The sequence below is a fragment of the Asterias amurensis genome, chromosome 17 (genome assembly GCF_032118995.1).
Source record: "Asterias amurensis chromosome 17, ASM3211899v1".
In the NCBI taxonomy this organism is placed as follows: Eukaryota; Metazoa; Echinodermata; class Asteroidea; order Forcipulatida; family Asteriidae; genus Asterias; species Asterias amurensis.
Window position 1 is genome coordinate 14,632,054 of NC_092664.1, and position 15,364 is coordinate 14,647,417.

The 15,364-nt window shown below is 38.1% G+C and overlaps 2 protein-coding genes across 3 annotated transcripts in view; one reads left to right on the plus strand and one right to left on the minus strand.

Moving 5' to 3' along the window:
- The window catches only part of LOC139949582 (WD repeat-containing protein 35-like), a 29,111-nt gene extending 16,731 nt beyond the window's left edge, over nucleotides 1-12,380 (minus strand). Inside the window, exons 1-11 of one of the 2 annotated variants that reach the window (XM_071947986.1) lie at nucleotides 12,221-12,380; nucleotides 10,194-10,311; nucleotides 9,654-9,728; nucleotides 8,251-8,343; nucleotides 7,393-7,494; nucleotides 6,371-6,531; nucleotides 5,830-5,995; nucleotides 5,130-5,275; nucleotides 3,373-3,591; nucleotides 1,956-2,048; nucleotides 231-251 (exon numbers count right to left, since the gene is read on the minus strand). In XM_071947986.1, the coding sequence (XP_071804087.1) occupies nucleotides 231-251; nucleotides 1,956-2,048; nucleotides 3,373-3,591; nucleotides 5,130-5,275; nucleotides 5,830-5,995; nucleotides 6,371-6,531; nucleotides 7,393-7,494; nucleotides 8,251-8,343; nucleotides 9,654-9,728; nucleotides 10,194-10,311; nucleotides 12,221-12,244 (1,218 nt within the window). In that variant the 5' untranslated portion in view covers nucleotides 12,245-12,380. The remainder of the gene's footprint in view (nucleotides 1-230; nucleotides 252-1,955; nucleotides 2,049-3,372; nucleotides 3,592-5,129; nucleotides 5,276-5,829; nucleotides 5,996-6,370; nucleotides 6,532-7,392; nucleotides 7,495-8,250; nucleotides 8,344-9,653; nucleotides 9,729-10,193; nucleotides 10,312-12,220) is intronic. The other variant, XM_071947987.1, reaches the window with a different exon arrangement.
- A 286-nt stretch (nucleotides 12,381-12,666) lies between these two features.
- Nucleotides 12,667-15,296, plus strand: LOC139949587 (large ribosomal subunit protein eL30-like). The gene is made up of 5 exons (XM_071947992.1): nucleotides 12,667-12,749; nucleotides 12,863-12,915; nucleotides 13,572-13,717; nucleotides 14,445-14,575; nucleotides 15,001-15,296. The coding sequence occupies exons 2-5, from the start codon at nucleotides 12,895-12,897 to the stop codon at nucleotides 15,042-15,044; spliced, it is 342 nt and encodes a 113-aa protein (XP_071804093.1). The 5' UTR covers nucleotides 12,667-12,749; nucleotides 12,863-12,894; the 3' UTR covers nucleotides 15,045-15,296.
- Nucleotides 15,297-15,364: the final 68 nt, after the last annotated feature.

Here is a 15,364-nt window from a genome sequence, read left to right on the forward strand (position 1 = left end):
ACAAAAGGCTTTCAAACATCACCACTTAAGAGTAATAACACAGGTGATATACAACCTCAAAAAGAACAAACATGCATTGTGAACACTTCAAAAGGTGTAATGATGGAATATTTGAGAAATGATCCTTTTCTGTTGTTCTCAGTGATGTGAACAACAGATAAGGACTGGTTAATCTTATCAAAAATTTTGAGGGAAACCAGAAGGTGTGATGGAGCACAAACAAAATATACCTGCTGTAGATCTCCGGCATCCTTTATGAAGAGATGAGAACATAAGAGAGAGCGACAAGATTTATGGTACAAGAACAAAAGAAAAAAATATCACTTGCAGCAAAATGAAATCGTCTTGTAAAGTTAAGTGTGCAAAAATGTTGATCGCGATTTTTTGCCAAGTTAAACCATTAAACCTGGCAGAAAAATGCTCTGTGCCAAAACTTTGTATCTTTGTTTTGGGTTTAAATCTAAGGTATTTCCAGCACAACATTTTGACAATTTAAAACTCGCACGCAATGCAAGAACTACGTGTATTTTATGTAGAATTTGAAACTTTGCATGATTAAAATACGTTATGGAAAGGTTTGTGTTAACACCATGTAAAGATTTTCTCTAAATGAGTTGGGGTGGTTCTGAAAAAAACTACCCCAATGCATTTAGAGATAGTGGTACCATTTCTAGTGGTACCATTTTACCTAGGAGGTACAACATTTTTTGCACTGACGAGACGAAACGATGGAAATAAATTGGCAAAGATTACTTTAAATGTGACTGGTACTTTTAGTTTAAAAAAACAAAACTGTTTGGAGAGTTAATATTTGGAGAGTTATTTCTCTTAACTCAAGGTTAACATCAAACATGTCAAAGTGAAACCAATGAAGCAAATTCGTTTTACAGTAAATTTATGATGGTGATGAATGATGATGATTATGGAAACATAAATAACTAAAATTGTATGAAGCACGTGCATATAGTGAAAGTTTATAATATGAAACACAGAATAAAAACACATGCAAAATGAATGTTTGAGTGTCTTTACAAACACACCCATATTTTTAAATCCTGACTTTCCCCATTATAACATTTGTTTCAGTCTCATCGAATTTAAGAGGGAATTTGAACTCATAGACTAGTACATGTACAGTCTGTCTCCCTTCAGGCATGTCAGGTCCTTTTCTCGATTTTGATATTCACAAAGCTTGCAAAATAATTGTTCAAGTGAATGGTTTCAAGCGGATGGTCAACTCACTGCCAAGGGTTACCGAGGGCAGTCCTTGAAACTTGTTTTTGAAGGGGCACAGCAATTTTACTCTAGAACAGGGCACTTTTATCAGAAAAAAAGTGAATTTGTACTGGAACCTTGCAAAAAAAGGGCACCACAGCAAAACCCAGGGCATCACATCAACTGCCGTGTGTGCCATGGGTTAAAGGCAGTGGAAACTATTGATAATTGTCAAAGACAAGCCTTCACAGTTGGTGTATCTCAACATATGCATGAAATAATAAACCTGTGAAAATTTGAGCTCAATCGGTCATGGATTTTGCGAGATAATAATGAAAGAAAAAAACACCCTTGTCACACGAAGTTGTGTGCGTTTAGATGGTTGATTTCCAGACCTCAAGTTCTAAATCTGAAGTCTCGAAATCGAATTCATGGAAAATTACTTATTTCTCAAAATCTATGGCACTTCAGAGGGAGCCGTTTCTCACAATATTTTATACTATCAACAGCTCCTCCAATACTCGTCACCAAGTAAGGTTTTATGTTAATAATTATTTTGAGTAATTATCAATAGTGTCTACTGCCTTTAATTTGAGGACTACAAAATTACAAGAAACAGTTTGTAAATCCTATTCCCCAAATTAGATCCTTGCCAATGGTGCTTAAGACCCCCCCCCCCAGCAAACAAACAAACAAACAAACAAACAAACAAACAAACAAACAACCAACAAAGGTCTCACCTGTCCTGTGTTTTCATCAGCTCGCGTAGCCAGTAGACAATGATCGCCATATGCTGTGACTGATATTAAATTACGCACATATTTGATGTAGCGCTGAAAAAATTAAAAGCAAACCAAAAAACATAATTGAGACATTTTATGTACCAAAGAGGTTGCCTTTTCCATTTTCAGAGCTGCAAGGCATTTGCTTCTTACAACCAGGGCCCAATTTCATAAAGCTGTTTAGCAGAAAAGACTGCTTAGCAAATTCCTTTGCTAAGCAAAAATAATGGGTTGCGAAACAGTCGCAACAGTCATGACAGTGTAAACTTTAAGGACAGTTATCTGGTAATCAGTTTCTGCTAAGCTATAACTGTCTGTGCTTAGCAATTTTGTTTGCTTACAGGTTTTATGAAATTGGGCCCTGGGAGATTTTGTACAATCAGGGAGATGTTTAGAACTGCATTCAACATAATAGGGACAAAGTTTTCATAATCAGGGAGATTTGTAATTGTTCATCAAAAGATGGACAGACTGGTTTATTTTCAGGGAGCTTTCCCCAGACTCAGGGAGACTTGGCAGTTCTGCGGTTTTTAAGCCAAATTGAAAGTGTAGGGTCGTGCCATAAAATTAGGGTTATCACTTAGTGTATCCTAACATAAAATATCAAATCTGTAAAAAGTTTAGCTCAATTGATCATCTAAGTTGCAAGAGAATAATGACAGGAAAAAACACCCTTGTTCATGTTGTTGCACTATTTTGTGTGCTTTCAGTTGCCTACAAAAAGGCTTCAGACCTCAGGGATGTGATTGGCAGTGCTCGACCCCCAACATGGCATCAAAAGACAAATAAAGTGCACAGCTCTACATTGCTCTACATAGGCAGAGACATAATGTAGAATATCATGGCCGAGTGGTTAAGAGCATCGAATTCAAGTTGTGCTACATGTAAGTCACCGGAGTGTGGGTTCGAATCCCGGTTGTGACACTTGTGTCTTTGAGCAAGATACTTTGCTATAACTGCTTCTCTTCACCCAGGGGTATAAATGGGTACCTGCGAGGGTAAAGGTTGATATTGTGAATGAAAAAGCCTCAGAGCGCCACAGAAGCTTGGGGCTGTATACTCCCTATTGGGAGCTAAGAAAGATTAAAGAGATGTTATTGGCCCAATGACCAGCCGTTGATTTCACAAAACTCTTCCTAACTTAAGACTAATCTTAGGACTTTGGACGAGTCCCAACCCTGCACTCTAGCATGCAGACCTTAAGATTAACCCTAAATTACGATGAGTTATTCGCCCTAACTCAAGATAAGAAGAGTCCTAATTCTTTGCCAAACCGACCCATGGGGGACTAATGTAAAGCTTATTGATACGGTTTATTGTGGAATGCATAATACACGATTTAGTTATTGTTATTGTTCTTGTTACATATACATACCTCGCCAGTGGTGGTCTCCCAAAACACCACACACTGCTCTGTACGCGCCGGCTTGGAGAATGAGTAGACCACAGTCTTATCACAGTATCCCCACTTGTAGTCTGGCCTGATGTTAGCAAAGTAGATGAAGGAGTCCACGGCTAGAGCGATGCGTAGACCACCTCCTTCCCAGGAGATTGATGTCAGCTCCTTCCCAGGTACCTTCAGAGTACGCATGTGCTGTAGTATTGATGGGGGTGGAAGACCATTCTAATTTATAACTTTACTTAAATGATGTAAAAATTAAACTCAATTCCGTCTCCTTTAGGCTGTGAAGCTTTTATTTTTGAAACAAACCAATCAAGAAAAATAATTATAATAATAATACAAAAAGAGTATATTGACTGCGAGTGGGAATGGATTTTCTTTTTTTAGTACCGATGTGAAGTGGTTATAACCAAATCGCATCCTCTGTTTTGGGTCGGGCCGGGTAACATGAAAAAAGATGTGTAACAAACAACATCACCTTGATCGTTCCCTTCGTTGGTCGTTTCCAGAGCCCTGGGCGATATTATACATTTTTGTAGTAATTGGGCCAAGGAATGAGCAGAGCAAGGGTATGAGGTTGCAATTACGCTGGTACTAGGTAAATTGATGTACATTCCTCTGTGTTGTGCCATTGGGAACAATGGTTTAAAGGAACACGTTGCCTTGGATCGGACGAGTGGGTCGATAAAAAGCGTTTGTAACCGTTTTTTTATAAATTGCATATGGTTGGAAAGATGTTTTAAATTTAGAATACAATGATCCACACAAGTTTGCCTCGAAATTGCCTGGTTTTCCTGTTACTGTGTGTGAACTAACACGGTTGGCCATTATAGGAGTCAAAATTTTGACTCCCATAAATGGCCGACCGTGTTAGTCGACGAGGTAAAAGGAAAACCGTGCAATTTCGATGCATGTTTGTGTGGATCATTGTATTCTACTTTAACAACATCTTTCTACCCATATGCAATTTATAAAAAACGGTTACAAACGCTTTTCAAAGGCCAACTCGTCCGACCCAAGGCAACTTGTTCCTTTAAAGGCAGTGGACACTATTGGTAATTACTCAAAATATTGATCTTTGATTTCGATTCTGCACACAACTTCGAGTGACAAGGGTGTTTTTTCTTATATTATTATCTCGCAACTTCGATGACCGATTGAGCTAAAATTTTCACAGGTTAGTTTTTTTTTATGCATATGTTGAGATACACCAAATTTGAAGACTAGTCTTTGACAATTACCAATAGTGTCAACTACCTTTAACAAAACATTATACAATTGTTGCACGCTGTGACAGGGTCCATGGTGTTTTGTACACCTTAGAGTGCTTAAAACCCATGGACCCCAGTCACAGCGTGCAACAATTGTTTGTTATATCTTGGTAACATTATTATTTCCCTTCTCGAAGTCCTGTTGATGGAGTATGTATAGTTTAATGCGCAGACGAACAGATTTTGTTCAAATAAGAAGCAATTCTTCACTGTTGGAAATTCGCGGCTGGAAAACAGTGGGAACGATCAAGGTAATCTACATTGGTTAACAAAACTCATGTGCTGTGCAGCCATGGAACATGCGTCTATGCATCACACCACGCGATTGGTTCTTGACCAATAAAACAATTCGGTTTTGTACACTCTCAGGGGCACACTCGGCTTCGCCTTGGGAGCCATTTTCAAAACACCATGGACCCGTCACATCCTGCAGCAATTGTATACTGTTTAGTTTATTACCTCGCCAAATGGTGTGTAGAACTGCACCACATTGATGTCTTTATCCTGTTGGACCGACTTCTGGGATCCAGCTACGGCCAGAGCGGAGCCTCTATGATTCCACTGTATCTGCACTACAGACATACCTGTGTCTATCAAGACTGGATCTGTTGGCAATACAGAGGGACAGAACTGAATAACATTGAGAAGTATTGTGGTTAAAAGCACCGAAATTCAAACTCTGGTGTTTCTGTTCAGCAGGGTGTGGGTCTGAGCCCCAGACGTGACAATTGTGTTCTTGAAGGCAGTGGACACTATTGGTAATTACTCAAAATAAGTATTAACATAAAAACTTACTTGGTAACAAGCAATGGAGAGCTGTTGATAGTATAAAACAATGTGAGAAACGACTCCCTCTGAAGTATTGTAGTTTTTGAAAAAGAAGTCATTTCTCACTAAAATATTTGAATTGAATTCGAGACCTCAGAGCTGAGGTCTCGAATTCAAGCATCTGAAATCACACAACTTGTGCGTCAACTGTGTTTTTTCTTCCATCATTATCTCATATATTTGATGACCAATTGAGTTCAAATAAAAAACGAAAATAATAATAATAATAATATAGATTTATATGGCGCACTTATCCGGAAAACCCAATCAAGGCGCCTACTAAAAGGAAAACAGCTGAATAAAATAAGATCTCAGTTGTACAGTCACTTACTCTCGTCGTTTTCGTGCTTCATAATTTGCGCTCGTCCATTGTCAAAGCAGATTGCCAGTGTTGGGCAGTTGGGTTCTACGTAGCCAAATGAGCCGTTGTACCAGTCTATTCCAGCAATCTTCACTGCACCAGTAACATTGGTCAGGCAGTAGGTTGTCAGTTTGCTCTGTCAGATACAATAAAACAAAATCAGATGATATTAAATCGATGCAGTACCCAATGCTAAAATACACTTATAGCATCCGAACTGCTTTAGCTACTGGGCAATCTTGGTAGTCTAGTTGGTTTAGACACTACTCTAAGATTTTAACATGGTCGACCATTCTATGGAGTCAAAAATTAGGCTCCACAAAATGTGTTAGTTCACAACATAAATATAAGGAAAACCGTGCAATTTTTGTGTGGATCACTTTTAAAACAGCTTTCAAACAATAAGTATTTTATAACAAACGGTTTTAAACGCTTTTAATAGACCAACTCGCCCGATCAAAGGCAACGTGTCCCTTTAAAATATATAGATTACAAAACAATGAAGACTCACACAGAAGTTTCCCTGGCTGTCATAGATATGAATCTCTCCATTGCTCATTCCGAATAGGAGATGTCTACCGTCCCACGACCACTCCACGTTAGTCAGCTGCATAGCTTTGATCTCTTTCCCCCAGATGCGGTTACCGTCTACCGAACCAACAATCACAGCACCTGTTCAAAAACAAAAAACCACGTTTTGTATGTATTCAAAAGTTAAAGACACTGGACACTATTGGTTATTGTCGAAGACCAGTCTTCTCACTTGGTGTATCTCAACATATGCACAAAAAAAAAACTGTGACAATTTAAGCTCAATTGGTCATTGAAGTTGCAAGATAATAATAAAAGAAAGTTGTGTTCGTTTAGATGGTTGATTTCGAGACCTCAAATTCTAAATCTGAGGGTACAAAATCAAATTCTTGGAAAATTACTTCTTTCTCGAAAACTATGTCACTTCAGAGGGAGCCATTTCTCGCAAAGTTTTATACCATCAACCTCTCCCCATTTTTCTTCAACAAAGGTTTTATGCTAATAATAACTATTTTGAGTAATTACCAACAGTGTCCACTGCCTTTAAAGGAACATTAAAGATATGCATTTTTTTTTTTTTGCTGACAGTGTGTTATCATCCATGTATACATAAACTGACAAACCTTTTGAAGTTTGAGATCAGTCGGCCATCTGGGTCACGAGAAAATAGTGATAAACTGAATACACATTTTGCATAACATCAATGCTAATCCCAAAATTTTGTATAATCTGACTGATAAAAATCCCATATTATATCAAACAGGAATTGTTAATTAATCATTCTGAAGACAACGGGATAAATAACGGGTCTATGATTTAAGTTTGTGTTTTGTATCTGTAGGAAGAGGCTATAAATAAATAGTAAACTTATAGATACAACCATGGGTAAATCTCTCTTTTGTGGGCATGTTGGCTCTGAAAAGAGCTGGTGTGGTCTCAACGTTTTGAACAGTATACTCTGCTTATCTTCAGGAGAAACTGTGTCTGTGTTAAAATACTCACCGTCTTCATACACAATGCAGATCTTCTGGCCATCAGGGGTCCATGCCATACTCCTTACTACTGACTTATTCCTGTTATTGATCATCTCTTCAAACCAAGAACCTAAAGAAAGAACAACAATCAATATTATACACACAGTTAGTTTTTCAAGTAAAGAAACTTTGGTACAGCAACAATTGTTTGAAAAAGTAAAACCTATAGACCCCCTGCAACACGCGCAGTGTACTCACATGTGACTATCCTGGGTGTCACTTTGGGTGTCAAAGTCGTGTACAAACATGCACAAAAGAGAACTGACACCCAAAATAGCGCGCATTGTTTGGAGGCGTGTTCAGGGCCCAATTTCATAGGGCTGCTTAAGCACAAAATTCTGCTTAAGCAAAAAAATCTATGCTTTGTAATAATATTGCTTTGCAAGTTAATTGCTTAGCCCACCTACAACACCTACAAGTTTATACTCTGAGATGCCACAAAATTTACCCCACACGCTATGCACACAACAGGTTTAAATTGACCTACGGCACCAACAGCAATTGCCATGTCATCCCCTTTGCAAGGTTTCAATACAAGTTTCTTAAATGTATACCACGCAGACTTTAGTTATTAAATTTCAGATAAAATTTTAAGCATTTTAAGTTGGGAAGGTAGTGTATTTTGCTCTACCAGCCAGGCTCCTAGTGGACGATACCCATGCCTACATCTGTACATCCTTGTTAATCCTTACAGACTGTGAACCCTGTTTCAGCCCCAGGAGTAGGTGGCACCATGCCCCTGATGGCTGTCCGTGGCCTTGTGATGTTAGGCAATCTCTCATAAACATAAAAAAAAGAATAATTTAACAATGTTTTAAAATCTGACCTTTGTAGAGCATCCAGACAATGATGAGGCCGAACTGGTCACTCGTTGTCAGTTTCTGGTGATGAGCATTCCATGTAACCACCTGGACGGCAGCTGTAATTAATAATAATAATTATATAATAATAATTTGGGAGGCTAATCATCCTTACTCGCAGCTAAGAGCAGATTTGCGAAGGACACGGCTACAAGGGAGGAAAACCAGATGGTCTGGAAAACCCTCGTGGCACAGCAGTTGTGGCACAACTCACATATGGACCTGGCCGGGTATTGAAACCAGGGTCACCTTGGAGAGAGGCGAGAGCTTTACGCACAAGCCTTGGAATCATGCCCCAGACAACAAGTAGAAAAAAGGTTGTATAGATTCGCTTGTGATGCACTTAATTTGTTAATAAATAATAATAATAATAATATATTAATAATATGAAACATTTATATAGCGCTCTACGGAGAACAGAGCGCTTTACATGAGACTATGACAACAAAAGAAAAGAAAAAACAAACAAACTAGGATGGGCGGGGAAAAAGAAATGTCTTGAGGAGTCTTTTGAATACAGGCAACGAGATCGCCTCTCTCATTCCATAGGCGAGGGGCAGCTATGGAGAATGAGCTATCCCCAGCTTTCCGTCTAGTTTTAAATGTGCAATCAGGCATAATTTTTCACAGAGGTATGGAGGTGATTGTCTCCCTGCCACCAGTAGCTACCTTAGTGCTATTTGAACTGTTCCAGTTGGGGTTTACAAGTTTTGCATAGAAGAGCCCTTTACTAAGGAATAAATGCCTTGCCCCTACAGGAACAAAGTATCAGGCCTTTTGGGATTGACTACCTTAAAGGCAGTGGACACTATTGGTAATTACTCAAATTAATTGTAAGCATAAAAACTTACATGGTAATGAGTATGGGGAACTGTTGATAGTATAAAACATTGCGAGAAACAGCTCCCTCTGAAGTAACATAGTTTTTGGGAAAGGAGTGATTTCTCATTAAAATATTTGATTTGAATTCGAGACCTCAGCTGAGGTCCCCAATTCAAGCATCAGAAAGCACACAACTTGTGCGACAAGGGTGTTTTTTCTTCTATTATTCTCTCGCAACTTTGATGACCAATTGAGTTCAAATTTCACAGTTTTGTTGAGCATATGTTGAGATACGTACACAAAATGATAAGACTGGTCTTCAAATCTAGTACCCAAATCCTTTAGCTGCATGACGTACCTTCTTGGTCTTACAATATTGAATTTAAAAAAGATAGCTTGAAAAAATGCTTTCTGGCTTGATTGATTGCACACGTAACTTTTGTTATATTTTGTATTAATTGGTTAGTTGGTTAGTTGTTCTTGGGGATTGGTTGATAAATTATTTTTTCAGTTATTTAAAACACTGGTTTAATGGTTGATTTCATACCTCCATGGCCTTCCAATGTTTGATTCATTGAGAGATTGCTGGGTGCTGCCAAACCTCGTATTTTGGCATCTTTACCTACACAAGGATAAAAACAAAGACATTTATCACATACATTTTGTTTCAAATTGTATTATTGTAGTGCTTAGTATTTTACACTAGTTGTTCGGCTTCCAGGAGAATACAAGGCCTGGTTGAAAAATCACAGACAAATGTATTGCAGTTGCTTTGTTCTCAATACATTAATTTAATGATTTTATCTTCTTGTAGCCCCATACCAAGAGTGGCTTTTAGTTAGCCTTATTGTATTCGTGCACTTTATGGGGGGAGTCTGTATGGCCTGAGGAAGACCGCACTGGACAGGGACGCGTGGAAGGAATTCACTTCTCGGATCACCACAGGACGACTGACGCCCTAATGGACTAAAGAAGAAGAAGAATTGTTTGGGATGAAATTACATAAAAACAAAATTAAAATAGGGCTTAAGTTCCTATCATTATTACTAACAAAATTGTCAATAAATTAATATAATTCCAGGCATACTTGTCTGTATTTCCAGCTTGAGTACTTTCAGGAGACCATTCTCTCCTCCACATGCAATGTAGCCCTGTTCTCGGTTCCATGATACGCATCGTAACTTGGTGTTGTTGGGAATAGCAATCTAGAAAATAAAGCAATCGGTACAAAAGAAAATTAGAATCGTTACATGTTCATATACCGACACCAAGCTTATGGCAAGTCATTCAGAACATTTGTTGGCAATGTTATGCGTACTTAGTTCTGATGAATGTTATTGTTATTGTTAGACAGCACCCCTCCTTTGATGAAGAAGCTCCCTCACCTGATACATGTACATTGAAAAAAAGTCTACTCAACTTAAACCTACTAAATATCAAAAGTAGAGCGCATTATAACAATTACAGTCCCCAGCACCACACACCTGCAACCTATACACATCCCTACACTGGGAGATTAATCGCAGTATTGATCCAGATCCACATGGTCATGGTCCACATTGTGGGCATCCACTAGACCCAGTTTTAATTATTTACTACAATTTAATTTTTATTAGTAAGTTTTTAATAATTAGATAAGATATTTATATTAATGAGAAGATATCTAAATTTACTACGAGTCGTTTGCTGCTAATTGTCACTGATGTGACAATGATGCTGAGGATTCATTAACTTTTCTCACTTTCTACTGTAAATCTAAATTCTTAAACTAGTTTGTTGCAATTATCGAAACCCTTCAGGCTCCATCCTCCCGCGACAGTCACAGACTGATGCGGGTGGTTTAGAGACAACTCATGCAGGAAAAGTTTTTAAACACCGCTCAGTCTTGTTGCGATAACACTAACACTAACAGAAACCTCCTCCTGAAGGATGGAGGGTTTTGTTATGTTATCGCAACTACACTCAGTCATCTCAGTAGGGGGGAAAGAAGTATCAGTGTATTAAGAAGCCCTGGGGAAAATCCATCGGGGGAGGGGGGGGGGGGGGCTTTTCTTGCATACGTGGCATGCTTGGTGAGGCTGAGGGGTTAGGGTTAGGCCCCAGGGTTATGTAGTTAATCATGTTATTGTTAGGGGGCCTAATGCTTGCCTTGTTGGGCATTGGGAGATAGGGGGCGAGTTTGTATCTTATATTGACATTATTGTTTATGTTAATTGTTACGGAAAGTTGTTAATTGTTTACAAAATAAAATTGACTATATAGTAAATAGAGCAACATTAAAAACAAATTGCGAAAAAAAAAAAAAAAATCAATTTCAAACAAGTAAATTTAGAATCAGAAAATTAGATTTCATTTAAATTATAAAAAAAGTAAAAAATATGTTTTATTAATTAAAAAGTTAGCAAACACCACCACACAAATCACAATTTAATTTTAATTTAATTTAATTAAAGCCATTGGACCCTTTCGATACAGAAAAAAAAAAAAGTTCACAGATTTACAAATAATTTACAGGGTTTACAGAAAGTAATGGTGAAAGACTTCTCTTGAAATATCAGTCCATGAAATGCTTTACTTTTTGAGAAAACGGTAAAACAATATAAACTCTCGTTAGCGAGAATTACGGATTTGTTATAAACACATGTCATGACACGGCGAAACGCGCGAAAACAGGAGTGGGTCTTCCCGTTATTTTCTCCCGACTCCGATGTCCGATTGAGCCTAAATTTCCACAGGATTGTTATTTTATATATAAGTTGTGATACTAGAAGTGTGGGCCTTGGACAATTATGTTTACCGAAAGGGTCCAATGGCTTTAATAAACTAATGTCAACTCAAAAAATGACAAAATTAAGTGGAAAATAATAAGTTTTTTTGGGACGACTTTGACTTTGAGAAGGTCGACTTTTGACAATCACTGAAATCATTCAATCATTGAATTAACAACTAACTTCATTCCAACAAACGCCTTACCTGCTCACAAAATGAAATGCTAAACCATGATGTAAACCATGCACAAACCAACGACAAAATAAAATAAATAATCAGCACAGACACTGAGACAGCAGTGCACCATTTGATATTTGTCCTTTAAATTTCTCTTTTGGAACGTACCTTCTTGCTCAAATAAATAAACATGATTATCTCCCTACACAGCACAGACTGCTCTCGAAGCTCAGATCACAAAAACCACAATTCTAACATGGAAAAGGCATTTTAAAAAACGAACTATGCTGAGCTAATTTCTAGCAGACGAGCCAAGCGTTTTCGTCGCGATGGTATTTGACCCCAATTTCATTTCTGTGTGACCTCTTAAATTAAGGAATCTGCGCAATCGCAGTTCAATCTATCAGAGCTATGCTGTTATTTTTCCAGTGGGCAAAACTAAAGCCTTTGCACAATAATCACATTATTCGGTTATTTTTATAATAAAATAAAAGTAAAGTAACAAATAAACAAAAGTTGAATTCGTCTAAAACAATCATTATTTTTAGGTTTATTCTTATTAAAGAAATGTACATGTGTCTTTTAATACAGATAAAAACCGTGATATATAAAAAAATTACAAGCAATTTTACCGGAGAACCGCATTGAATTCTGGGTAACTCAGCCTCTTTCCTAACGTGGTTGTAATCCTCAGTCGGTGAGTAAAAATTCCGGTATTAAAATCGCTTATTTGAAAGGTTAAATTACACATTCTTAACATCTGATTAAGTACATCCATATTTTAAATTGTCCTTTTTTCTGTATATTTAGTTTCAGGTAGCTGAGAAAACCACAAAAGCAAAATGGTTGCGTCAAAAAAACAGGTAAAGAACTTTTGAGTTTACACGTAAACGTAATGTGACTTTCAACGTGCCGTCTGTGTATGAGCAATGCACATGCCGCATGCATTGGCGCCGTGTGTGTGTGTGCTGTATCATGAATCATAAATTGAAAGCCCATGCATCTTGCGCTGCCTGGGCACCAGACATTTTTGTTATTTTGTTTTGAACCAAATTTAAGATAATTTTGAGACAGCTGGTTGTATTAAAGTTTGATTTGAGCTGCAACGTTTTTGTCAGTGTTAATTTTTAGAAAATTTAATTTGAATTGAAAATAAAATAAATTAAAAATTTTTTTTACAATTTTTGTTTTCGCCTCAATTTTTTTTAGAACTAAACTGAATCAGTTTTGTTGTTTATTAAGAAATAACAACTAATATTGTAACATTTTTAAAGTCGTTTGCTGTTGTTGGTGTTGATTGTCACTGTCATATATGAGGATTGAGGGCTGAGCTGAGTGACAAGATCCACAAGAATGATAAGCCCTCTTTTCCTTAACACAGTCAGTGCTTTTCGTCAGTCCGGGGTGGGGGGGGGGGGGGGGGAATCGCAATGAGTAAGGATACACATACGAACTCTAATTCTAATTTTCTGAAATTTTTTAACTCTTCCGATTCATTTTGATTTGTTTGCCTGAGCAGAAGAAGCAGATGGAGAGCATCAACACTCGCCTCCAGCTTGTTATGAAGAGTGGCAAATACCATCTCGGTTACAAACAGACGCTCAAAGCCCTGAGACAAGGCAAAGGCAAACTGGTTATCCTGGCCAACAACACACCCCCTCTCAGGTTAGTACATGTAGGAGACACAAATACAAAATTTCTGTCGCTACCAGAGATTGCCCTGTAACATATTGCAGTGCTTACTTACACCCTGGCCCATTTTCATCCAAATTCCGCGCTCGTCATCACCATGCTCCGCATTCAGAGCAAGTGCTAAATTTCAGCACTAGCTGTGTAGTGAAGAATGGTAAGTAAAGTACCCATGCACACGCAAACATTCTTAGTAGCCTGTGTGTGAACAACAGTGTTGGGCGGGCCTGCCCTGGACTCTGGCTGTTGCCCAGCACTCTTGGCAAAATACTCTGTGCTGCCCAGCACTGATTTCCTCTAGAATAAATCATAATATTGTCCACTGTCTGTGCATTGATCTGAGACATGCAGCACAAGATGGAGCATCGACAACAAATGTCACTGAGAAAGAACACATTCAAACAAAAGGCCATTCAACTTATTACATGGCCCCCCATAACATGAACAGTTTAACAACATGGCTTTTTGCCAGAAGGTTGCACTGCAGCAATGATGGCCCCTATTGATCCGCTTGCCCTTGACTTGAAAAAATATTTATAGCCGACCACTAACCCTGCCTGTGAAATTCAAGTGCAGAATTCCCTGCTTCTGTAAGCACAAGAACCTTACCAGGGCAACTCATGTTCACATTCTGTGTAATATTGGGGAAAAGAGAATGGAGATGTTCGAAAATCATAACAATGTTTCTTTTATATTACAACAGAAAAAGCGAGATTGAATACTACGCTATGCTGGCCAAGACTGGTGTCCATCACTACACTGGTAACAACATTGAGCTCGGAACGGCCTGTGGTAAATACTTCAGGGTGTGCACCCTCTGCATCACAGATCCAGGTCAGTTTGGTTTCTATCTCTGTGGGTGTGGTTTGGGGGAGGTATGTGGTCTTGGGAGGGGCAGGACCTCTCTCTTTAGACTCGCTTGTTGCATATTGATGTCACAAGCTCAAACACAACCTTCGAGTGAAAAGGAATTTTCATCTGCTTTTTTTTAACGATAGTTGTTCACAATGTATACATGCGTGAGTTTCCATTACTTGTCTCTAGTGATAGGCTCATAAACAAGCCATAAACCATCACTTATCGACATTAGTCAAATCCTAGCCATGGAGGTTTTAGCCCTTTGTCTAAAAAGGTATTTGTATGATACGAACGCAACAATCTATTCAAGAGAGTAGCTAGTTTTCCATCTTTGATTTGGGATGGACATACTTTGATGTACAGTATTAATTTACATTCAATTGTTGTTTCCTTAACTTCAGGTGACAGTGACATCATCCGCAGCATGCCAACAGAATCAACATAGAGTCTGGGTTCCATACCGAGGGGGAACTGGGCCATCAATCAGAAGAATGCCTTTTAATTGAGTGTTATCGATAACACCGGGCAGATTGGCTGAGGATGACAACCATATGTCGTCAAGAAAGCTTCACTGTTGTTAAATTTAATACAAATATAACCATTTGTTATTGAAGTATTACACCATCGTAACCATTACAAAATGTTTAAATACCAGCTTCTTTTCTGTACAGAAATAAACATCATGGGATTACATTAACCAAGCGATTTGTTTCTGAATGTTTTATTTTGTGAGTACTGTACACTTTGTATCGACTAATAATACAA

Bases quoted from the DNA above. Each gene is read 5' to 3' on its own strand.
- LOC139949587 (XM_071947992.1), top strand. From the start codon at position 12,895: ATGGTTGCGTCAAAAAAACAG. The intron at 12,916-13,571 runs GTAAAGAACTTT...TTGCCTGAGCAG, and splicing joins TGGTTGCGTCAAAAAAACAG to AAGAAGCAGATGGAGAGCAT. The intron at 13,718-14,444 runs GTTAGTACATGT...ATATTACAACAG, and splicing joins AACAACACACCCCCTCTCAG to AAAAAGCGAGATTGAATACT.